At 37.4% G+C, this 25,534-nt stretch overlaps 1 protein-coding gene across 1 annotated transcript; it reads right to left on the bottom strand.

Moving 5' to 3' along the window:
• Window positions 1-1,420: 1,420 nt before the first annotated feature.
• On the bottom strand, window positions 1,421-24,821 carry LOC140151469 (RCC1-like G exchanging factor-like protein). Its single transcript, XM_072173823.1, is given in 15 exon segments — window positions 1,421-3,168; window positions 4,464-4,549; window positions 7,616-7,685; window positions 7,687-7,790; window positions 8,605-8,692; window positions 9,503-9,573; window positions 12,817-12,927; window positions 13,211-13,295; window positions 13,792-13,843; window positions 14,643-14,709; window positions 15,943-16,071; window positions 16,451-16,580; window positions 16,886-17,065; window positions 20,717-21,039; window positions 24,723-24,821. Coding segments are annotated over 14 exon segments (1,521 nt in total). The 5' UTR covers window positions 20,987-21,039; window positions 24,723-24,821; the 3' UTR covers window positions 1,421-3,090.
• Between the last annotated feature and the right edge of the window lie 713 nt (window positions 24,822-25,534).

The raw sequence follows: 25,534 nt of genomic DNA, 5'->3' as shown, positions 1-25,534 counted from the left end.
TGACTGACATTTATACAATGTGATACTGGTAGTCTACAGTGTTTTTATTAATGATAATCATCATGATCATGTAATAAATTGATATCAAATGAGAGATCCTATTTTTCTCATTAACATATTGAAATTAGGAGTTCCAAATCTGCATTTTGATGGGGTAAAGTAGAGGGATGAGGCTGTCAATCAGGTTACCCATCTTTAAAAAGTGCAGTACTCTGTGTAGTGTGTACCAAAAACCATGACTGCATGTCCTCTTTAACTTAATATCTGACGTCCCAATGTTTGGAGATTTTCAGTCAAACCAGCCTTGTGTTGGGGCATTTTGAATAGGGAAATCAATGTTTGTTAAATCCTACAGTGTTGCTCATGTGTACCTAAAAGTAGCCAACATTGCACATCGTCATCATCCCTATATCTTTGTGTTAAAATTGCCGTGATAGTACAGCGATTACTCTCGCTTTTTTAACAGCTACGCATCGCGATTTTGTTCGAGATAGGCCGAGCGACTCAGGCTAAGCATACCATGACTATCATATGAGATACCACAGCGTTTCTATATTCTACACATTATTACGATTTGTGCATGCTCTAGTACCCCATATGATGTTTCTATTACAAGAAAAAATTTGTTTTCAGGTAAAACCAGGGTTTTGTTTCCAGTACACTCACTCGAAAAGCAATACACTAATTATCGAGGCCTTGCAGCTTGCTGTGGATATCTTTTACTGCATTTTTAAAGTAAAAATTTTGAAATCCAAAGTAAAAATTGAGATATATTTAATTTTGAGAATGACAATTATACTTTATAGTATAAAGGAACGCGTTTAGCCCATTCAGTTAAGTTCCCGGTGCAAGTCCTATAACACAATGCATATGTAAACTTTCTTTATCTGTGTCAATAATAGAATATTGATTTCAATGGAGTATTGAGCTGTATGGAAAAAATATTTATAATACAGGGTGTTGACACTGTGCATTGATTGGTGGAAAAGAGGGACGTTGGCAAGTAAAGGAAGGTTTAGACTTGACATTAAGCCAATAAGTACCTTAAGGGTTTCTCTACCAGATGTCAATTTGTACCCAAATTCCTTCCCACAAGGTCATAGGCATATTTTATAACAATATATACAGTTCAGAGGTTAATCCGCCTCCTTTGTTATGCAATACGCAGATTGTATTGGAAGAAATTTCGGTGCATATCGACATCCAGTAGAGAAACCCTAAAAATACATATTGTAATAGTCATTGCCAACTCTGTCCTCATATTTTTAAGCAACAAATTTCTTCTGTCTTCTGATCTAATTGTCCAGTCTGTCCTTGTCTCAATGCATGTTAAGGTTAGCAACTATTTTAAACTGTTGCGATTTGGTAGTTCACAGCATCTTGCGAATGGTAGTGAGCTTTGGCAAAATTGCATTGATCATTTCAAAGTTTAGTGTGTAGAAGAATTCAAAGATCACAGATATACTTTTGCAAGTCATATGGTTCTTGAATTATGTTGTAAAGAGGGCTGAAACAACAACACTTTTGTAAAACGCACATAACTTATTAACTACAATAAATCAAGCAAGTTTTAAAAGTACATGATTTGTAGAATGAACTTTTGCAAAGCATCAGTGTTATTTTTCAATAATATATTGATTTAGATAATAAAATACATCTTTTGGCCACTTTGACCAACAATACCTAGTCTACCTTCAGGCTCTGATAAATTTATTTTTTGATTGCCCAATCGGGCAAGCTTAGGTCAACTATTGCTTGCCCGATTATGCCCGAAAACTTGAGAAAGAAAACCATCAACAAGTTGCAGTATTGTAATAGCTAAAATTGTCTAAAAATAGCACAGGGTACCACCGCTGTGGTATGACCTAGTTGACTCACTTGAGATGTTCCACCGGCTCTTTCAGAATCAGCCCGATCAGGAGCATCCACATCTTTCCACTTGCGAATTAAAAATTAATCCATGGTGAAATAATATCTCCAAAGAAATTAACTGTTTTCGTTAACATCAGAACGATGTTGTGCACTGAAACATGTGCAGTGACCTGATTTTAATCGACAGGGAAAGCCCCTTGTTGCTGATGCCGCCGGCCGATCCCCGATATCTTTTGGTAATTCAATAATATGCACAACGAGAAGATCAAAGAGCCACTGTGGGTTGTGAGCCTGTGGCTATAATGTTCTATGCAAATTAGATGACACTCCTCTCCCAGGGCAGGCTTGCGACGGCCGGCAACCTCGCGGCGCTGAATAATTCATGAGTAAAGTACGCATATGGTCGTTACGATATACACTGTACATGTTTCGGGGTCATTGGTGCTCCACGGTAGCATTGAGGTGATAGTCATTGTTGAAGGTGATTTATGAAAGTCTTTGCCAGTGCTGATCACGGTAGCATTACATTGAGGTGATAGTCATTGTTGAAGGTGATTTATATAAAAGTCTTTGCCAGTGCTGACCACGGTAGCATTACATTGAGGTGATAGTCATTGTTGAAGGTGATTTATATAAAAGTCTTTGCCAGTGCTGACCACGGTAGCATTACATTGAGGTGATAGTCATTGTTGAAGGTGATTTATATGAAAGTCTTTGCCAGTGCTGACCACGGTAGCATTACATTGATGTGATAGTCATTGTTGAAGGTGATTTATATGAAAGTCTTTGCCAGTGCTGACCACCAGTGTTCAAAATAAGGAAAAATAAATGAAAGTTGTCCCACGGACAACCAGGTTACAATTTCTGGTTGTCCGTCTAAGTTTTTGGTTGTCTGTAGGCCTACAAAGGTGACTTTTGGCTACAGATTTATGGTTGTCCGGCGGACAACCGAATCAGTATTTTTGGTTGTCCTGCGATTTTGTTAGTTGTCCCAGGCGAACGGACAACCAAAATTTCGAACCCTGCTGACCACGGTAGTATTACATTGACGTGATAGTCACTGTTGAAGGTGATTTATATGAGAGTCTTTTCCAGTGCTGACAAAGGTAGCATTACATTGACGTGGAAGTCATTGTTGAAGGTGATTTATATGAAAGTCTTTGTCAGTGCCGATCACAGTAGCATTACATTGAGTTGATAGTCATTGTTGAAGGTGATTTATATGAATGTCTTTGCCAGTGCTACCATATGGTCCACACCACAAGCCACATCAGTTACTTCAGCTGGAACTGAAACCTGAATGGAAAACAAAATATTGACTTATAAACTACAATTAATAACATGCAAAGTCATATATCCAGCAATGAGATACTAAGTTATCTCTATATAATATTGGTCTTTTAAATCAGGAAAGTCTTTTTCAACTTTCCTACTTAAATCTGTTGGATGCTAGAAATTAATTGAAGATTTTGAATCATTCACCCAAAATAAAATCCAACATGCTGGTTTTCACTTTCAAACTCCCAAGGTTGGCAACATTCATATTTCTACCACTTGTTTGGATGCTTATAATGGTTGCTTTATAATATTTGGCTCTTTTATACTGGCAAACAAATCAACACACTGGGTGGATCATTGGGTGATAGACCCGGTCTACACAAGTGTGTTTTTCCCCAGATATTATGATGATGAAAATTTCCATCATTGGGCTGTTTGGCACATGGTCGTGTCACAATTGCTGAGGAAAATTACCCTTGTATACGCATTTTGTCATTGTATTTATGTTTACTCAATCAACTTCATAATTGCCTTTTCATGTGTATAACCAGGATTGATTATGACACAATGACAAGGTGCTGACCATGTGGATGCTCTCATCATTCATTTATCATAATCGTATCATAATCAGGTAATACTAGTGTGGACTTGGTCATAGACTACACTACTCTATGCTCATAATGGCCACTTGAAATGTGCAACTCATTAAGTCTCAAAATCAACAAAATAAAGGAAAATTGCAATTTAAAACTTTCATCCTCAAATAAAACTTAATATGAGAGGCTATACTACAAATTGCTGCACTGAGGACAATAATGCACCCTCCATGGCCACTATCTTCACACTCGCATAAGTAAAACACCTTTCCACATAAAAGTGCAGTGAAAATATGAAACATATCTAAATTATGTCTCAAGATTTCAACCCATTCAACCAATTACAAATCAGAGCTTGGCCTTTGAATCAGAAGTCTAACACAAGTCATGAGGGGCACTGGTTGTTTTCCAACCATTTTAATGGTTTTTTAACTGTTTATTTCGTTTGTGGACATGCCCCTGAATATGAAGCTGCACCATTGCTTTGAATTATACAAGTTTAACATGCACTCTCAGTAACAACGAGGCGCTGATTTGAACCAGCCACAAATTGTTGCATTTATAGGAAACGGAGCGATTTTGTATAAGTCTCCCACAGAGCTCCACAGTTCAACATTACATAGACTCATTATTTTGGCTTAGGATAGATGAAAAACTTCCCTGCCAGTTATTAGTGACATCATTTTGACAAAATACAGATTTGACAGAAGAACTTACCTTCAGAGGGAAATATTGATCTTGGAGACTGCCATTACCAAGATGCCCTGTACCATTCACACCCCAGGTATATAAATCACCTTTGTCTGACAAATAAATAGTAATATAACAATACATTAAAGTGGACCCATATTTATACTAAGTTTCCAATGATACATCTTCACACCAGGCCAAATTTAACAAACTTTTGTGACATTTTCACAAAATTTCAAACAATAAATTAAACTCCAAAGGCTCCAGTTAGGTGAAAATCAGGTATTTTTCCCATATTTGAGTATTGGTCATTAGTCTATTTGACTTTTTTGAGACAAAGGCATCCACATGTGATCAAAGATGGTGCATCTGTAGTGTGCGATGTGAATGCACCCAACAGATACACCACCTTTGATAGTGCGTAACACACATGCATGAATGAATGCTACTGTCTCAAGGACTCCAAATACCTACATATAGCTTCATACATATCATAATGTTTATCTACCTGGATGACTGAGAATATTCACAAATTCATACATATCGGCTTATATTTGAGTAATTTGCCTTCACTGTGGTTGAATTTGGTTTAATTGTCCACCACAGGGGCTATTTTAATGTGCCTCACTGTCACGTACGTGTCGAGATAAAATATTCGTACAGTGACAATTAACAATCTGTGTAGATATGCTTTAATAGTAGACAATGGTAGAGCCTTTCTTACGGTCACATTCAGGTAAAAACGTCAATTTTTTTCTTTTTGAAACGCACTCTACTTCATCAACACTTTTATCTCATTGCACGAACGTGACAGTGACGCACGTTAAAATAGCCCCTGGTCCACCAATGCTCTTAAATTGAGAATGGTGCTCCACCATGTTTGCATATTGCTCATGGAAGGGACAATAATTGCACCGCTGGTATGTTTCACCATGCAGTCAGCAAATATTGATTTCTTGCGCATGTTTGTGATATGCGTATCATGTCGTTATGAATACGGCAGAGTGCCGAATACGCAAAATTGCTGTTCTGAGTAAACGGCGTTTGAAAATCTTGGTACCATTCCAATGTACACAAATTATTTACAATACTTGCATGTTCTGAAACAATAGATATATCCCTCAAAACGCATTTTAACAGCTATTCAGCTTTATGTTGTAGCCAAAATGTCTCTACCATCATGCAGAGAGGTTGAATATGCATTCAACTATGTGTAAACCATAGCACGCATTCTTGGTTTGGGGCTTTTGTGTAGAAATTACTGGTTGTCCTAAGGCTATGTAGACTTAACTTGCTATATAAATTATAAATAGTCATCCCTGTAATATTTAGCAAAAACTCAAGGATTTTAAAGCAGAAATAACAACATTGGCCTATATTTGTGTATGATTTTCCGTGATTTTCCAATTTCACGGGGACGCACTCACATTATTAAACCACAGCAATATCATGTGGGGAATGTTTGTACTTATTTTGGTATCACTGGATAGAAGATACATAGAGCTATACGTTGGTATCAAATATATCAGTATAGGACATGTAATATAGAAAATTTGGGGTTTCCCGCTATACAATACTGTAGATCAACCTGATGTGCACAGCTAAGTATATGATTCGTCTCTCTGCTGAATTCATTTATCGCACTTAGGCGCGATTCGTCCAAATCAAAATTTCAATAACTACGTAGGGGAGTAAGATTTACCATTAATTTTTGGTGGAAATAAAAGATAACCTGAAACATAATCATAAGCATACAAAAACTCAATTTGCTCAAAACTCTCGATTCGTCACTCTGCCGAATTCATAACGATGTGTTGTGCTGATGTGTGCTAAGTCCACATAATTAAAACCAGAGAACCAGGACTTGACACGCATGGATCAAAAATTGGGGGTATTCAGTTTTACTCGGGATGCACTTGATGCGACCTGCACGTGATACCTAAACATGAGACGCAGAATCGTTTTCCGTTTGTTTCCGCGCACCATCAGGCCAGGATCCAAATACCCCCAATTTTCCACCCATAGCTGAAGGCGATATTATGCTGGCAGAGGGAGTATGGGTTATCAGGTTTTAATTCTGTAGTTTGTCATACATGCATCTCCCTGTAATGCTCTTAAGATCCATTGCCGGACATTACCAAAAAATTTAAATACTGCATGGTACACTGGTTTGGTCCCCAAGGGTGACAATCTAATGTGGTAGATTACCATAGAACTACATGAAGTGTCCTCTTGTTCACAGTCTAATCAACGGTGGTGTATCTAGGGTCAGTGCTTAGGAGGGAAGCAAAGATGAACATTTTCCTGGTGTGGTTTATTTTGGACCGGTATGCTTGTGGTACATAAGTCTACATATACCAGGCAAATTGTTTAGCGGAACTGTGAAGTCTTCCAGCTGACTTGCTTCAAAAAAGGATGGTAAAGTGACAATCAAGGGAATTAATTTTTTTTTTTTTTTCATTCCAAAAGAAGCTGCACCACCAGGCAATTCTGGTGCCCTGTATAGATTGAGATTGAGTAATGCTGTCAGGTGGAGGAAGTACTCCACTTATATGCTACTACTAATCAATGAATGTATCTCAGTATTAATGATTATTATTTATATCAGGCTTTTGAGCGATACAACAAAACTATATATTGTATAGTTTTTACAAGATACCCGGATGCAATACAATATTGTTTTTAATATTGTACGCCATCGCACATCACCATGGTCACGGCACCTGACAGCACCAACACGCATCACAATATAACAACACAACAACACGGCAACCGTACCGACTCACAGGTGATTTTATAAACAAGTGAAACCAAAAACTTAATTTGCGCCAATTCTGGATTATGAATAACCTAGGAAATATAATCCACATCTACAAATAAACCTATTTATTTTCCGAATTTATCTTTGGGGAAGAAAAGAACAGAAAATAAGCAGTTAAAAAAGGTAAGCTTACATTAATTGGTTAGGCCCGACGGTGGCTAGATAAGCTTAAATTTTCATTTTACTGCAGAGCGAAAAGCAGGATATTAATAATAATAATAATATTGAATGGCTTATTTTTGTATGATACAAGAATATATTGCACTTGATAGAAAAATATTGTAGAAAATTCTTGTATCACACTCAAAGCCATTCAATATTATATAAATATCTGCATACTTTATTTGAATATACTTACTAGTGATGGCAGCAAAATGATGAAGTCCACAAAACACCTTTGTCACGCTGATATCCATGTTGCTGTCAGTAATGCACCAAACAGTATAGAGGAATGCACTGTGGTTCTTTACTCTCTGCTAGTTTTGGTCCTTTGCCAAGTATACCATAGCCCCATACAAATACATCACCAGCATCTAAATCATTAGTCAGATGAAGTAAAAGAATCAGTCTTTCAAGAACAATATCACAACAAGAATAAATTACAGCTCATAGGTGATATACTGGAACCCGATTGTAAATCTTAGCAACATAAACAATAATTAATCTGATTTCAATTTCTGTAAGATTTTAATCAAACAAGGTACATATTTCATACTTATAACTAAGAGGAGTAGATTAAGCAAATGTTCAAAAGCAATCATCAAATTTATCAGCATAATTCTTTGTCTGATCAGTTAGTGCAGACAGAGCTACCCCTGTACTCAAAGTAGATTTGATATTTTACCAGCTTGAAACCAAATAGTTTTAACTAATATTTAATATTTAAACACTTAAAAGTGTCTATTCATGATTGCTAGTATAATGACAATGAATGAATATGGCATGGGTTTAGGTTCCTACCTTACAGACCCTTTAGTGGAGTTTAAGGGTGTTTTGTCTTAATGCAGATTTGCAATGTCATCAATCAATTTGTATTGTAAAAAAGATAACATAGATGTACATAATATGTGATTTTAGAGGAAGAAGGAATGAAACAAGGCATGTTTCCAGGCTATGGCACATTCATATCAACATTGGTTTGCTTCAAGTTTGGTCATGACGTAGGAGTGTATTGGTAGCAGTATCAAATTGCACGCATGATGTTAATTGCGCAGAGCGTACATGCACCCTTACAAGAGTGGCTTTTCGGTCCGCCTACAATGCAACCGTCAAAAAGCATTGACATCTCTACCAAACTTGAGGTGAACCAAAGAATAGCAAGTTGGGTTCATGTGAGCCAGTACTTACCATTTACAAGAGCACATGTTGACCCTCCTGAAGCTGCTGATACAACTTTACCCACACTAGTAAATGGAAGGTGCCGTGGTTCGTAAACCTGATTTAACAAAAATTTAGAAATTTCTATGAACAAATGTTGACATTAAGAACAATCACAATTCCTTTTAAAGAAAATATTATATCTTGGCTGATCATGCAAACCAAGGTATTGTTGTCATTTTGATAGCAAGTCCCACAAGAATGTAAATAACTGGTCACTTTGATTAACATTGTATTCAGTACTGACATCCCTATCACTAAAATAAACAAGTCTTTCTCATCAGTACAAAAGACAACACATATTGATATACATATATAAAAAAAGAAAAAGCGCAGTGATTTATAGTGCGCTACGCACAGGCACAATGCCTAGACGTTGATCCACAAGCCTCAGCACACTTTACAGGATGTCGCTGACTACTACGGCCCCACATCATTCCATAAACCATTTAACAACAATTCAGGGACTTTGCTGCTTCAAGAGCGCACACCATAGACATTCCACAAATAACCTCACGCAACCAGGATCAGCTCCCGAGTTTCAGACGGGTTACAACGAGACAAATTAGCAGTAAGTTCCTTGTCCAGGGGAATTTCAAACTAACTCAAGGGTTTGAACCTGCAACCTCTCGCACCATAGTCGAATGCCTTAACGATTGAGGTAACTTGACTAACTTGATATACATCCATATTGACAGGTGCTTATCAATCACTACTCCAACTTGGTAATATTCATAATCATCGTACCCAAATGTCCCTTTGTCTACACAAAAAAGCAACACAATGGATATATCATACAGTCAGTTTTTCATTAATGTCTTCTTGATCTACATAAAAAGGCAACACAATAGATACATGCTACACATACCTGTGTTTCATCTGTCACCACTGCAAGCTGGTTATATTCAGAGTTACCCCAACCAAATAAGTCTCCTTTCTCTGCAAAATAAATGCAATAAAGATAGAGCCATGAATAAGCATGTAGGTAGGATATACATTGCAATTTTTTAGTTTTGCTAAAACTTCATAGTGCCAAGGCACAGTACATTGGGAACAGCATACACTGCCCAAGGTATTTGCCTTTTGGTGCGAGAGGTCCCTGGTTCAAAAGCTACACTGGACAAAAAACAAATCAAATCTGCTATCTCTGTGGCTCTTCTGAAAAAGCTGTGGAGATAACCAATGATGAAGGCCTTGTTAGGATAGGTTCAAATCAGGGTAACACCCCATTATTGGTTACACTTGCCTGTCCTGTCAAAATACCCCAATCAGGTATCCACAGTGACACCCTTTTACTAGGTTACTTGGCATAAACATTTGGTCTAGAAAGTCATAAAACTGTTGCCAAGCTTTCAAGAAATCATTTCTCCTTTACATCAAATGGTCTGCATGTAGCATTCCAACCTCACCATAATTATATGGAGCTCAGTTGACTATAACAACATATAATTATGATGACACAGGCAGCATCAAATTCACGCACAAACCAGAAAAAGAGAAACAAATCCCATTCCTGGACACGCTCATAATTCGCAAACCAGATGGCACAATCAAACTCCTCATCTATAGAAAACCCACTCATACCGACCAATATCTGAACTTCAGCTCACACCACCCATTACAACATAAACTTGGCGTAGTCAGAACATTATTGGACAGAGCTGAGTGGATTGTCACAGATCCCAAAGACACAGAAAGAAGAAGACCACATCCGGCAAGCACTCAAGAAATCCTGAATGGACAATAAATAAAGTCAAAACTCAGCAAAGAAACAAAACTTCTAAAACCAAGAAAAAGACTGACCAGAACCAACAGTCAAAAGGCATGGTAGTACTTCCATATGTGCAAGGAACTTCAGAAAAACTCCAACGCGTCTTCAAGAAACATAACATCGCCACCGCCTTCAAACCTCACAGCACACTAAGAAAATCACTTGTGCATCCAAAAGACAAACGCGAACCCACAGAGACCACAGGCTCCGTATACGAAATAGGCTGTAACAACTGTGACTTTGTCTATGTGGGTAAACTGGAAGACTCCTTAGCACACGATCAAAGAACATAGGAAGGAAGTGGACAAAATCATCAACAAAATTCAAACCAGAGAAAATAGACTCTCTTCAATATCAGACCAACACAAATCGGCCATATCAGATCATGTCGCGCGCAACAAACCACGTTATAGACTGGGAGGAGCAAAGCTCCTCCATCAAGAAGACGAAAGATATCCCAGATGGATAAGGGAATCCATATGGATTCGCCGAGGGGAGACAAAGCAATGAACAACCAAGGGGTACAGCATTCGACCTCAGTCACAGTTATGACCATTTGATCCAGAACAATTCTAGAAACACTACATCTTCTAGAAACACCACCAATGTTGCTGGATCAAGTCATCACTCATGATTAGGAAACCAGACAAGAAGGTTTGAAAAGTCGAGTCTCCAAAAAATGTGAGTACTTTGTACATGGATATGCTTTATAGAATCTAGCTACAAATTGAACATATAATTATGTCCTTAATAGAGCGTCAATCATGACCAGACTCCTCACTACTAACTATATATTATATCCTGACTCGTCATCCAAGAAAATGAAAGTGGAAGATAGCAAGCCATCTACAAGTACCAGTGAGGTGTCTGCTGGATCTAATTCACAACTGTTACCACCAGGGTGCATCTTCAATAACTGCAATGTTTATTTCAGATAGAAAATTAATAATAAGCACCAAATAAGTCTACATTTGGCAAGAAATGTTTAATGCTGTACCTTGTGCATATAACAAAAGAGACAAATTTCAGGATGGCAGCGAAATCTGTGGATGATGACAACCCCATATCCCCTTTCCACAAACCCTGTGGGTATGGAGGTGTGGTTACCTGATGGTGGCAATAAACTGATTTACATTGAGCTTAGTACCCTACTGTTTTGTTAACACCTACCTCCTATGTAGAGGAAAAACCTATGTAGACGAAGACTTCTCATCTTGTGTAGTGATTCCATGCTATAATGCTGATGGGAGATCATAACATTTCTACTGAAGTACCTGTTATGGACACCTTTTTCCATGTGAACGGTACTGAAGTCTCTCAAATAGACTACTTTCTAATTGCCAAAGACTGATAGAGTCTTCTTCAGATCCATGCCAACCCACCTGAAGATGCTAATTGTAACAATGTATCTGATAATGAACCAGTTCATACTACAATGAAGTATAGCTATAATGAAGCAATATCATCCAATTCCTCAACCCAACACAATTGCAGAACCAATAAATATTCTGCTCCCAGAATAGACTAAGGTTGACAAGGACAAGTACAATGATACAATAACCATATATGGTGCTGATCACTGAAACCCGCAAAGACCTCCAACATCTGGTTAACACTCTTACGGATATGATAAGAGCCTTCTGTGACAGTCTTAAAAAACCACCAAGGAAGCATAAAATGTCTGCGAATTGACTTCAAGTTTGGAACCCAAGAATTGTAAACTTGTGAGACTCGGCAAAATGCTTCATCCCCAATGGAAGGAAGCAGATGGGATGGGAAGACCCTCACTCAAAACACATCCTACTGTCACAGGAAGAAAAGAGACCAAAAGAGAGCACAGATCCTAAATATGTAGGTCCAATAGAATTATCAATGATAAGTGCTACTCTGATATCATGAAGGTAGTTTATGTTGTGTTATGTTTTAGATGGTGGCTTAGTTACATGCAGTGTTGACAATTACAATAATGTATGCTCTTCGCAAGGACATACACAAACTCCCAACTATGTAAGACTCTTTGTCTTCAACTAAACTGAGATACTATTTCTGGACCTTCCTTTGCTTGGATGCATGTGTTGTGAATGCTCATATTGGTGGTGGTCATTGGACTAAATTGTAGCTGTTGTGATACTGGATTTTCTACACATAATTACACATTATTTCAGCAGTGCGTCTGAATGAAAAAGGGATGATACAGGATACTATCCAATTATCTAAATAATGTGGACACAAAGTTGAACTATCCAGATTATGTAGATCATGTGACCACCGTCCACATTATTCAATATAATCAACAGTTCATCAGACTTTGATCAAAAGAAAAAAATAGAATGGGTAAAGGGACAAAAAAGAGGGCTAGACATATCTAAATGTTATTGACCACTATGAATGACCCAATATCAATAATTTACCTGATACAGCTAAGCAGCAATCTGCAAATGCTGCAATACTTGTAATCTTTTCTCCTTGTATATCACCAGCTAGTAATGTAGGAGTACTACAACTATCATAATGTCCAAGACCTGAATGAAAAATGAACAAGTAAACTAATGAATTATTAAATCCAAGTATGAAATTAAATACCAAGTGTAGCTCTCAGCTGATACAGATTTATTTTGCCTACAATGTTTTTGTTTGTTTGTATTCTCAGCAGTCCTGATCTTAGGCATTTAATGTTGTGAGTCTGAATAAAGCATGGAGCATAACATCTGCACAACTACTATTCATCATTCACCTTGGCATGTAACAAGCAAACAAATAAGCTTCATGTTATGCATCTAAAAAGTGTGCTGCTATTTCACCTACCAGTTTGCCCATCGGCACCCCAACCACAGCCATACACAGTGCCTTCTTCTGTTAAAAACAAGCTGTGATCCTGGCCACATACTACCTAAAGTAAATTAAATCAAATCCAATTAACATGACAAGAATTAATCACAAAGCTCCCTTAATCAGCAAAGAACACTTAAGGGGTCGGAGGAACACATGACCTAGCAGTGTTTGCACTCAAATATTGAGACAAATACAGCTGACACACAAGAGGAATGGTATGGGTTCTATAAAGGAGATCCAAATCCTTGACATACATGTAAGGGGTGTCATTTAAGATGCATGTGCATGATTTGTCTGTGTCTGGGAGGATGCCCAAAAATTTTGTTTTGATACATTTATATTGGCCTTAACTCAAGAACCATACGGCCTATTGAAATATAAATGCGATTATTGGCTTCCTTTACACAAGTACACTGCAATTTTTAGTTCAATGGCAAAACAAAGAGACAGATAAACAAACAAACAAAAACAACACATCAATCAAAGCTGTAACAATGAAGTTTGAAATTGCTGCACCAAGAAAACTATTTATTTTGTGCCACATTGGCTCTCACCTGTTTAACATTGCCTTCAATTCCCTTGATTTTATACACAACTGGATTCTTACTGAAATAAAATGACATCAAACTCATTAGCAAGCAGTGTTTTAATCTTTAACATCATACCTTTTATACAATAAATACAATTTTAACCTGGTAAAAGTTCTGTTAAGATGACAATACTTTCAAGTGGCAATGTTTATCATTACCCTTGATATAGCAAGTTCAACATTACACATTAAACACATTTGTCTGATCTGGTATTATATTGCAACCAATAATACTTATTAGGACTGTCATCAATAGCTGAACCTGTATGTACTTACAAGAAATCTGATTCTTGATGAGGACAGTGCTCTTAGTTTTTCTTGACATTGCAAGATGCGTAAATAATTATTTTATGTTGTGGATGGATATAGAAATGATGCTATATATTATTGTTGTTGCTGCTGCTGCTGTTCCTCTTTAAGTCAATACTGAAAGTTTCCATTTGTTTTTTTGTCTTAACTTACACGTTTAAAGTTATAAACAGAACAACAAGAGACAATGGTGGAACAATGTCCCTGATACCATCTCATCATTATCCAACTTTAAAACTGCCACCGGCACCATAGACTTCCTGCGTTTGAAGGACAGTCACCTGAAGGACTAAGATTTTACTGCACACACCACACCCTGTCTGTGTTATTTTGTCAAGTGAAGTTAAGCACTATCAACAAAGCAGAAGTAGTACTTCCTTTGTTTTATATTGGTTTTGTTTTTTTGTAATTGCTAATTTTAATGCCATGTTTTCCTTCAAAAGATACACCTTCCTTTTCGAATGATTCACAGAAATAACTGAATATGAAATAAAATGTCAGGCTTACCTATAACTTTCATTTTCAATCACAGGTCTTCCACACTGCCCATGAGAATTGTTACCAAGACTGAATACTGAAATCAAAACGAAAAAAAAGATGTATGTTTATAAAAACTAAATGTCTGAATTGTTCAAAGTTATTAGCCGAGTGTCAAGCATTTAGGGATTCAATCATGTTTCACCGTTGTTCATCACCGATTAACAACGATGCGTTTGTGTCGTCTGCATGGTTTACTTCGCGAGGGCAGCTTTAACATAATTGAATCCCTTTCAACAACGAAACAAGCTAAAGATCGTATAATTATTCACATGATTATTTAATGAGGAATGTCAGTTAATCATTGAAAAAGACCGGTGATTTCTGTTGATATCAGCAATAAAACGAAATAAAACGGCAATCTTTATCCGATACTTCCAAAATACTGAATTTAACTTGTAAGCGTGATACGCACACAGATTTCAGACATGACGAATTTTACGCGCTCACACGTAACGCGGATGCGGGCTTGCGTTCGCGTATACGCTTACTGTAAAAGTGTTGATTCATTGTGGATTAACAACAGTTGCCTCCTGTACAAAAGTATAGGAAGAGTTGTTGAAATGAGTATGAATGAAGAAGAGATAAACTATCATGCTGATCAACAATCATGACAATAAGGCACCAGAAACAAATTTGTTCAATCTTTGGATCGACTGTCGATGCTGCTTCGATGCTTGTTATTAATGAACTATCACCTAATTAATCTGAATTAACGCTAAATTTATATTGGCCAATATCACTACAGGCACAAATGACTATTTTATCACAAATAAGAAAAGTAAATTAATTGATTTCATAAATAATAAGGATTGACCATGCATCGATGGCCGATCGGAAGATCAAACTAATTTGTTTTCATTGCCTAAGGAGGTCACATTTTTAAAAAATGGGTTGATCAGCAGAAAACCATTCTATTTTACAAATATATTTTGACTTTCATTAAAGTTTGACCAGCTTATATAAGGCTGAAATTATTTGGCTTAAAATTGTTACTGCATGCATCAATAAAGCATGCGCAGTCACGCATTACGCAACGCACAACTAGCGTAAGCATTGTGCCCAACTACGTGCATGCCATGTATATCAATACATGGTGTTATGAGTCTTATTTTTTTCACCTTATATAAACCCAACAAACTTTAGGATCAGACAGACACTATTCCCATTTTGGGCAATTTTAGCAGAGTTGAAAAGAAATCAGTCTGGTGACTGGAAAAACAAATATTTTTGCAAAGCACAATCTCTGAAATAACTACCATGTACTTACCACCTTCCTTATCAGTGAGTATAAGTGAATGTGCTCTACCACACGCTACTTGGATCACCCTGGTATCTCTTGATCTCACTAAGGGTACATCTACTGCATAGGGTGTATAGATGTATTGGATACCATCAGCTGCAAACAACAAAATTACACAGATGATAAATCAAAAAAAAAAAAAAATTTTTTGAGCATTTTGTGTTATGATACATGCGCTACGCCTGTCTAACACCCGGCACACAGACACAAGCTGTCGCAATGCGTTGACATCACTGAAAAATGGTAAGCAAATTATGGACAGAGCTGCTGTCGCTCTAGAGGAGGGGGTGTAATAGCAGTTAATGGTTAAAAAATTGTTCTATCTCCCTATTAGATTCTTGAGCATCCTGGCAAAAATAATTTTGGGTCAACTCAATATATTTGAGCAGTTGGTGGAATTCAGACCTATGGCTCCACACTTTTAAAAACCTGTGCAGTGTGCACGCCACTGACACACAAGCTTAAGATCACTTACCATTAAGCTTGACTTTTGGATAACAGCCAATTTGTGAGTCTGTGTTGACCCCTGACCCCCACACTTTGGTAGACTGTTGTGTATTACTAGCCATCAGAGTAAACCCATATCCACATGCCACTGATGTTATCTGTATAGAAAATGATCATACAAACACCTAATTCAAATAATAAACAAGAAAATATCAATTGATCACTTCCATACTGTTGTACAATGACATAACATGCAGAGTCTAAGCTAGAAATTGAGGTTTGTCAGAATTTTGAACAGAAAGTTATCCTTCATATACTACGCTGGGGGTATATAAGTCATATTGGTACGCTTCAGTTGAGCCGAGTTGAGCATTTTGCCATGATTACTGGTAGCCATGCAGGATCTCTACAACACACCCAAAAAAATTCATAATTTTGCAGACATTGATATGTCTTCACTAACCTTCTGATCCCAGTGAAATGTATATGGAACTGATTGATACCGTCTTCCTGGTCTCTTTTGTTTGCCTTTAGGGAAAATAAATTCTTTAATACCAAGAGCACCTGTGTATGTATAGCCCCAGACATACACTCTGGATTGCCTTGTACGTCTCTTGCCCACATACTGGTATGTGTCCATGTCCTGTGGAAAATAGGTTAAAGAAGACATAATCAATATCAAGCAAAAGATGTAGAAAAAATTTTCAGAGATCCAAAAGATTTACCTTGCCAGCACCCCCGTGAAATTGGCGATATCCATCTTTTTGTTAGGCTTTGTATCATGCAAACAATAGCAAGCCAAGTTTATGGGAAGGGTTAGAATGGGGCTTAGGGGCTAGGATTAGCTAACATGAAATAATTACATAAAGAAGTTTCACAGTCAAAGTCCAGATGGTAATATGACTGTGGTAAATTGATATACAGGGTGTCCCAGAAAAAATTACCGGGCGAACAAATTTGAACGTAAGTCGAGAAAAAGACATCAGAATCCAAAAATCTAAATATCAGCGTGTAGCCCATTTTATTCTGCATCTTATACGCCAATTTCATTGGAATCGGTTGACTGATCGCGAAGAAATGAGCGATTACATAACGCATGTGTCAATTCACTTCATTCCAAGTTTGAAAGAAAGATCATTCAACATAATGCACACACTAGTTGTTAACTGTCAATGGGCTCCATATTTTCTTCTGTGAAATCCTCGTTTTTTTAAACAACCTGTTTCTTGCAAAACATTTAATTAGGTTTTGTTCAAATTTGAAAACCTGCATGATATTGAAAATGATAATAATCATATAATATGATGCTCGGTACTTGTAAATATATATTTTTCGTTAATGTTGCATAAAGAATTATTGCATAAAGAATTCCAGCTGGCTTAAAAATTTCTCACACACATTAATGTTTTTGGAATATTTCCAAGAAATTGTAATGCAAAGTTTAAATCTTTTAAAACTTAAACAGTAATGATGTTGCATGGTATCAAAAATCACACGTAAGCTGTAAGCACTTGACCATTGTTATTCTTGTCTCAAATGTTCTTTGGAAAGTTAAAATGTAACATATTTGCACAACATGAAGAATTGAAGTTGGAAAGCTTCCAATTGCAGAAATCAAAGTTTTACGGACAAACTGTTATTCATCTTCAGTGAAAGCATGGACGACATAACACCGTCCGATTATAAAATAGATAATATGGACTAAATTTAATGAGATACACACACTTTAGGCAGCGGTGAGCGAGTATGAAAAAAGTGTGTTTATCAAACTTGGAATGAACTGAATTTATGCACACATTATGTAATCGTTCATTTCTGGGTCAGTCCATGTCGAAACAGATTGAGTGTACACCCACCCTCTTGGATTTTGCTCTCCTTTGGCTCAGGGGTACCTTTCATGGATCCCTAGGTGAGGTCACAAGAAAAAATTCAAATTCCATTTCGTTTGCGAATGGCGGGCAATCAAAGTTTGGCGACCTCGACTAAAATTGTGAATTTAAGGGGTCCAAATGACAAAGTGCTCTCTTTGAGGGACACTTTCTTCTTAATTGAATCAGTTGTGATCCTCTTTTTGAATGTGGTCACTCACTGGCTGTGTCTGAAATACCTAATGCCAAAAAAGATAGATTTGAATTTCGTTGGGATTTCAGAGGGGTCAAAATCAGCACTTCGTACTGTTCAATCAAATTATCTTGATTTTGAAGGACCCATGATAATGTCACAGTGCACTTATAGGTCCTAATTATGTTCAGAATGGATTAACCATATGCCAATGTCTATGAGCAATTAAAAAAAGAGAAATTTCTAGACCCTACAGAATTTTAGGCCACCCCTAAAGTGGTTCAGCCACAAATGGCACTTAAAAGTCGGCAAATTTTGACCCCTAATAACTTTAGGTGTACACCAGATATGAATTTCTAGTCTTTTGCATCTGAAAGAATGTAGTTTAATGTTACTAGGAACATAAGATTTGTTTTGTATTTTTGTGTTTTAGTATTAAGTTGACGCTTTCAAAAATAGTCCTTTTGCCTAACATACCATGCATACAGGATACGGTACAAAATGCCAATTTTAGTATGATATTTTTTTATATTTTTGATCACTTTATAGCCATTTGTATTATTTATCCTGATATTTCAAGTTGCTCTTGAGTCAAGTAATAAGAAAAAACTACTTTCTAATCCTCTGTATGGATTTTTAAGGGGGTCAAAAATGCACTTCCTGGCAATGATGCACATGCAAAGTACAGGTTATGGGGTCAAATTTTCAGAATGCTCCCAATTATGTCAAGTAATATATCAAATTACTCAGTATGGTCATGAGGATTCCAAAATGTATAGTGTGTTATGTGTCAGACCTTTCAGGAGGCGCTATGACGAAAAAATGTTCATAGGTCAACGACCTTTTGAAAGTATCAAAACACAAAAATACAAAACAAATCTTATGTTCCTAGTAACATTAGACTACATTCTTTCAGATGCAAAAGACTAGAAATTCATATCTGGTGTACACCTAAAGTTATTAGGTGTCAAAATTTGCCGATTTTAAGCGCCATTTGTGGCTGTCCCACTTTAGGGGGGCCTAAAATTCTGTAGGGGGTCTAGAAATTTCTCTTTTTTTGAATTGCTCATAGACATTGGCACATGGTTAATCCATTCTGAACATAATTAGGACCTATAAGTGCACTGTGGCATTATCACGGGTCCTTCAAAATCAAAGATAATTTGATTGAACAGTATGAAGTGCTGATTTTGACCCCTCTGAAATCCCAACGAAATTCAAATCAATCTTTTTTGGCATTAGGCATTTCAGACACAGCCAGTGAGTGACCACGTTCAAAAAGAGGGTCACAACTGATTTAATTAAGAAGAAAATGCCTCTCAAAGAGAGCGCTTTGTCATTTGGACACCTTAAATTCCCAATTTTGGTCAAGGTCGCCAAACTTAGATGGCCCGCCATTCGGAAACGAAATTGAATTTGAATTTTTTTCTTGTGACCTCACCTAGGGGTCCATGAAAGGTACCCCTGAGCCAAAGGAGAGCATAATCCAAGAGGGTGGGTGTACACTCAGTCTGTTTTGACATGGACTGACCCTTCTTCGTAACCAGTCAATTGAATCAAATGAAATTTTTGTATGTGATGCACAACAAAATAAGCTATGCGCTACATTTTAAATTTTTTGATTCTGATGCCTATTTCTCGACTTATGTTCAATTTTATTTGCTCGGTAATTTTTTCTGGGACACCCTGTATTCAATAAATTTGTGCAATCACATCTCATAAACTTAATGTTCTCAAGATCTACCACATGTAAGAATCAATTTCCAAAGCAAATACATGTATCCATATCTGCACCATATATGAATGAACACAAAACAGTGGACAACACCTAAAAAGCGGATATTGGTTGACTTTTTGGGTGTGATAATACCACAAGATGAACTTGTTTGTAAAAAAGTATACATTGTGGCAGACAGTGGCAGAGCTTAATTCAGAATTTGTATTTCTTGTATCCAAGGCCCCAGGGCTCGAAAAATGTTAATTTCCCGGGAAGAAGCTAAATTTCCCAAAATTTATAACATGTTTTATATACCAAAAAGATACAACTTCCCTCCAAATACCAGAATTTCCTTCCAAACACCACCATTTCCTGAGAATGAGCTTCCTAAATTCCCCACTTTTTTGAGCCATGCAAGGCCCACATCAACACTATACCCCTGGCTTGGTGTATCATATGATTATCATTATACACAAAAACAGTAAGCTGACAATTTGTACAAATAATCTTCCATACCTGTGCATCCCGTTCTCTCCTTGTTGCCTCAGAGTAGTGTCTCACATTACTTCTCCATTCCTTGACCTTCGACCCATGACAAAGCTTTTGACAATGACACTTTGTTTTGTTCTCATTCTGTAAAACTGCAGCCAGTGTCTGTACATTTCTTGTAGAGTGTACCCTGAGTCTATAAGTTGGTAATATATGGTGTACATCTAGCACTTGCTTTGCATGTTTGGAGAGTGGGGACAAGTACCTCAACATCTGCTGTTGTAATGAAACCATCATGACACTGATGGTGTTGTAATGACACTGCTTCACTTCAACATCTATAACTGCACCTACAAGGGTGAAAAGTTGTCTATTACTGAAAAGTGTTTTGTGTGCAAAACAAAACAAAACAAAACAATAAATCGAGGTTTGAGAGCCAGAAAGTTTCAACTCACAATCACCTGCTCCCACAAAATGAGCATAAAGTCACCAGGGCACTATAGAAGATACAGTCCATTAATCATGACAAAATTCAATAAAAAACAAAAGACATTGTTGAGGAAATATTGATATTTGAAGACCAAAACAAAGAGCCAACTTTACGCTCATTTTGTGAGAGCTGGTCATAGTGAGTTACGGCTTTGTAAAATAATTGACAAATGGGGATGAAAATTTAGCATTGCCCCCTCACACTCAAATCCTGGCTATGCTAAGCTTATATTAAGTACTGCTATATTGTGTTTAGACTAAATCCATCAGTCCTATACACTACATATGTATTTCTATGCTTCGTAGTGACGACTGAATAACTTACAGTTCATGTTGTGGCAGACTCATGAAAATATTTGTTGCGACTTTTATTATGCGCCATAGCACGACTGACTAGCGGCGCCTGTTTACCGCGCCATTGTGAAAAGATCATGCTCTGAAGTTCTAAAAGCGACACAACTACGCAGTCTAAGTGAAAGTTCAACAGACTTTTGCAACCAGAAATTGGTTGCAAAAGTCCACCACTTTTTCCACATAGCTTTCTCAGAAGGTTGTGACAAATGTGGGCAGCCCGGTGGGTTCAGTCTTCACTGACAATGTGTACGCATGATGGTTCCAATTAGGGGTACTTTTCAAGAAATGTCCACGGAATTTTCGAGGACAAAATTGTTCGCGATTGTCCAAATTAGGGGTGTTTTGGAGCAAAATTGTCCTTGAAATGAAAAATAGGGTGTATTTCTAAGACTTTCGTCCGCGTTTTACTGCTACAGTTTTCGTTATTGTCCTCATTTCCGCGTGAAATAGGGGGTAAAATTCAAAAGCGTCCTTGAAATGGTAAAAATAGGGGTAGTTATTTCGGAAAAATGTCTTTGATTCCTCGTGATAAGGGGTGAAATGAAAATGCGTCCTCAAAATGATAAAAATAGGGGAGGTATTTGGGGACAAGTTTTCCTTGATTTCGCACAAAATAGGGGGTAAAATTGCTGCAAATGTCCTCGATTCCCCGTGAAATAGGGGTCATTTTCAAATCCTGGAACGGTCATACGTCCTACCTTTAAATACAAACTGAACCCACCGGGGTGGGCAGAAGTCTATATTGTGATACTGCCTTACCAAGAAAAACACACATATATAATTAGCAGCTAACACTGCCTTTTACTTTGGCAGCAGACTGATTTAAAATATGTAACCAGTTCCAACCAGGAACAAGTCACCAGCTGACTGTCTGAAGCTGAAGTAAGTTTGTTAATCAAAGTTAATGTCTTGAAATTTTAAAGTTAATTTTTTATTACTTCCATAGCCTGAGCTGTGCGACAAACCTACACAAGCGTACATACAGAATCTTGAGATAACAAATCACACTGATTCAGTGATTGGCTCATCAACGCACTTGACCCATTGGTTGTTGGTGTGTCGCGTAGTAGACGACCTGATCACTTCTACCCAATCACAATTCACCAGCTCGTACCTCATGTACCTGGACCACGGAAGTAATAATAAATTAATTTTATTGTCAGCGAGTCAGTTCCTACTATACTTAGGTATGAAAGGTGAATTCAAATTTGCCATCAAACTGCATCATTTTATATATCAAATTAAAGCCCTTGAGTAAAGAAAGCCAGAACTGAAAACTATTTTGTCATAGCACTTTCCGTAGCAAAGTTACATCTTGTCAAAGATTGACTTTCATCAAAAATATTCTGCCAATATTGAATGCATCAATTAAAAAACAAAACGGCATAGTCTCATGATAGTGCAGATTTTCTATGTGGAACTGCTATCAAAATCCCTGTAAAATTCTATGTGCGATCAATTGTCTCATCACATAAAAAATCACATATTTGGGTCAAGTGAAGTATAGACAACATATTTATGTAGACTGTTTCCTTGAGCAATCTTTTCTTTTAAATTTCTATGTAAATATGTATTGTGTTTGGGCCCCGGTTTAGGCCAATTTGGCTGACTAGCAAATGTGTTAACTAAGGTTTTCCTCTCATACCTATATATTATACTAGTTCCAAATCCAATAATTGGAACTCACCGTGAGTTCCAAGGAGCTAAGTGCATGTGTCACTGCGATTTAGCGTGCATTCATCACCATATTCACATGTACATAGTCGTGGAGTGGACTTTTCGCTGCTCATAAAAATCAAAAAAAATCATCTTTTTAAACATTTCTTTGGACAAAAGCTGATGCTTAGAATAAGTTGAGCAATCACAGATGACATACATCAGTGACACAGGTTTCCAAAGTGAGTATTTTACTAGATATATACTAATGCAAACTTGCCAAAATAAAATCCTGGATGCACCTTAGACGTTCGCTTTTCATATCTCTTTCCTTGTTGGAAAGGTATAACGTTGACGAGATAGGAACATGTACCGAATATCCGGGATCTACTCTGCCGTGTTTGGCTGAGTAACGGTACATGAACACGGTCATTTGTGCCTATGTAAATTCAGGGGCGTAGCCAGCTTTTTTGGTCAGGGGGGGCAAAATAAAAATTTTGGGGCACAGACGAAAAAAAAATTACAGTTGCATCATACAATACATTGAGACAAAAGGCTTTATTGGGACGATGTGCGCGCGTAGCGCGCAAAAAATTGGTATTTTACACTATTTTCGCCCATTGTCAGGATGGAAAGGGCTTAATCATTGCAATATCTGTGGCGTAGCTTGAAAAATTAATGTATTTTCGGGCTGAATTTGGCAGAAAAGGGCTCCTTGCCCCTTTCCTTTTCCTTTGCCCTCCTGATTTTCCCTTTTATTTTTTTGTCAGAGGGGCACTTTTTTCTTTCATTTTTTGTCAGGGGGGGGGCACTCTGCCCCCCTGCCCCCGCTGGCTACGCTACTGTGTAAATTAGTCATTGTGTAAAGCTGTGTTTATACCCATAGGTTACTCATCATCAGACTGAATCATTGTCGTTAACTGCACAAGTTATGTGTGCAATTCTAGAGAATGTTGACCGACAGAGGGTGTCAATATAGGCCTACACGTCGCTTTTGAAAAACAGCGATTCATGCGCATGCTCAGCAGGCAAATACGACAGCGATTTAGTACACTGATCATGCGTGCGATTCAGATTTCTGCAAAAGCGATTGAGTATAATTATGTATCTTTAGAAATGACTGGCGATTGTGTGTTCTCAAGTGGGTTTTATCATGTTAATTAGTGACCTGACACACATTTGTATTGGTTTGATCAAGCATTGATTTTTTGTACTAAATCGTTCAAGCATCTCCAACAAATTTTTCAATGTAAGTGCCTCTGGCCCTAGTGGAAGTAAAAACGGATATGGCCAGAGTTCTAGGGCTAATGCACCTTACGGGAGTAGGCCTACCTACAACTTGTGAACAAGTCCTCAAACGTTTGAAATTTGTAGTTACCGTACTACAACTAATATTATACTGGTAAAGAGGTAAGCTTAAAATTTGTGGCTGATTAATCGAGTAAAATCACCGCTGGGGATGAACAATCATGACTCTTCTCACTGAATACATAAAAATATACACATATAAATAAAACAATAGTTGTGTACTTACTATATTGAGTTCAATTTGATGCCCAAATCTCATCCTAAATTCGTGAAAGTCTAGATTTGGAAAACATGGTTTTCATGCCTGACCTCGGGTATATGCAGCTCGTCACCCATTCAGCTGGAATGCATTTCAGGGCGCACACCAAAGATCTTTATGCATTTCACTTTTTTTTCTGAATAAGGGGGCTGGCATTTTCTTCGGAAGGGGGGGTGGTGTTCCAAATATGTCGGTGACCGGAGTCAATTTTTTTATGACCCCCCCTATCGCGGGCAAACATTTTTTTACGACCCCCCCTATCTTGGGTCGAAAATTTGTATGACACCACCCCCCCTTCCACCTACACAGGCATAAAACAAATTATTCATTGCGGAACTAAGGTGCGAAGCTTTGCCACTGGGTAGTTTAAATAAAAAAAATATTAAATGAAAATAAGGGGCTATCATTTTCTTCAGAAGGGGGTCCAAAATTTACAAAAAGTTGGCGTCAATAAAATTGTGACCCCCTATTTCGGCAACAAAAAATTTATGACCCTACCCCACAACCAATACACCTTAACCCATAAACAAGCTAAAATTGTTTTGAAATCAGTCTTTTTGAATAAAATAAACATACTATCTGTGGTCATCTTGTAAGTTGAATGTAACTCCCTTTTTAGTTATCAAAAACTTTATGACCCCCTAACCCGTAGTATGTTTGGGACCCCCCTTCCGAAGAAAATAATAGCCCCCTAAAAAGAGAACAAACAAATACATATATAGTTATGAGTGAGTGAACAACAAAGCGAGCTTCACACGGGTGAGGTGGATCTAAGCGGC

This window comes from Amphiura filiformis, chromosome 4, assembly GCF_039555335.1.
Source record: "Amphiura filiformis chromosome 4, Afil_fr2py, whole genome shotgun sequence".
NCBI lineage: Eukaryota > Metazoa > Echinodermata > Ophiuroidea > Amphilepidida > Amphiuridae > Amphiura > Amphiura filiformis.
Note: the sequence above shows the minus strand (reverse complement) of the source record. Positions and strands in the feature narration are given on the sequence as shown.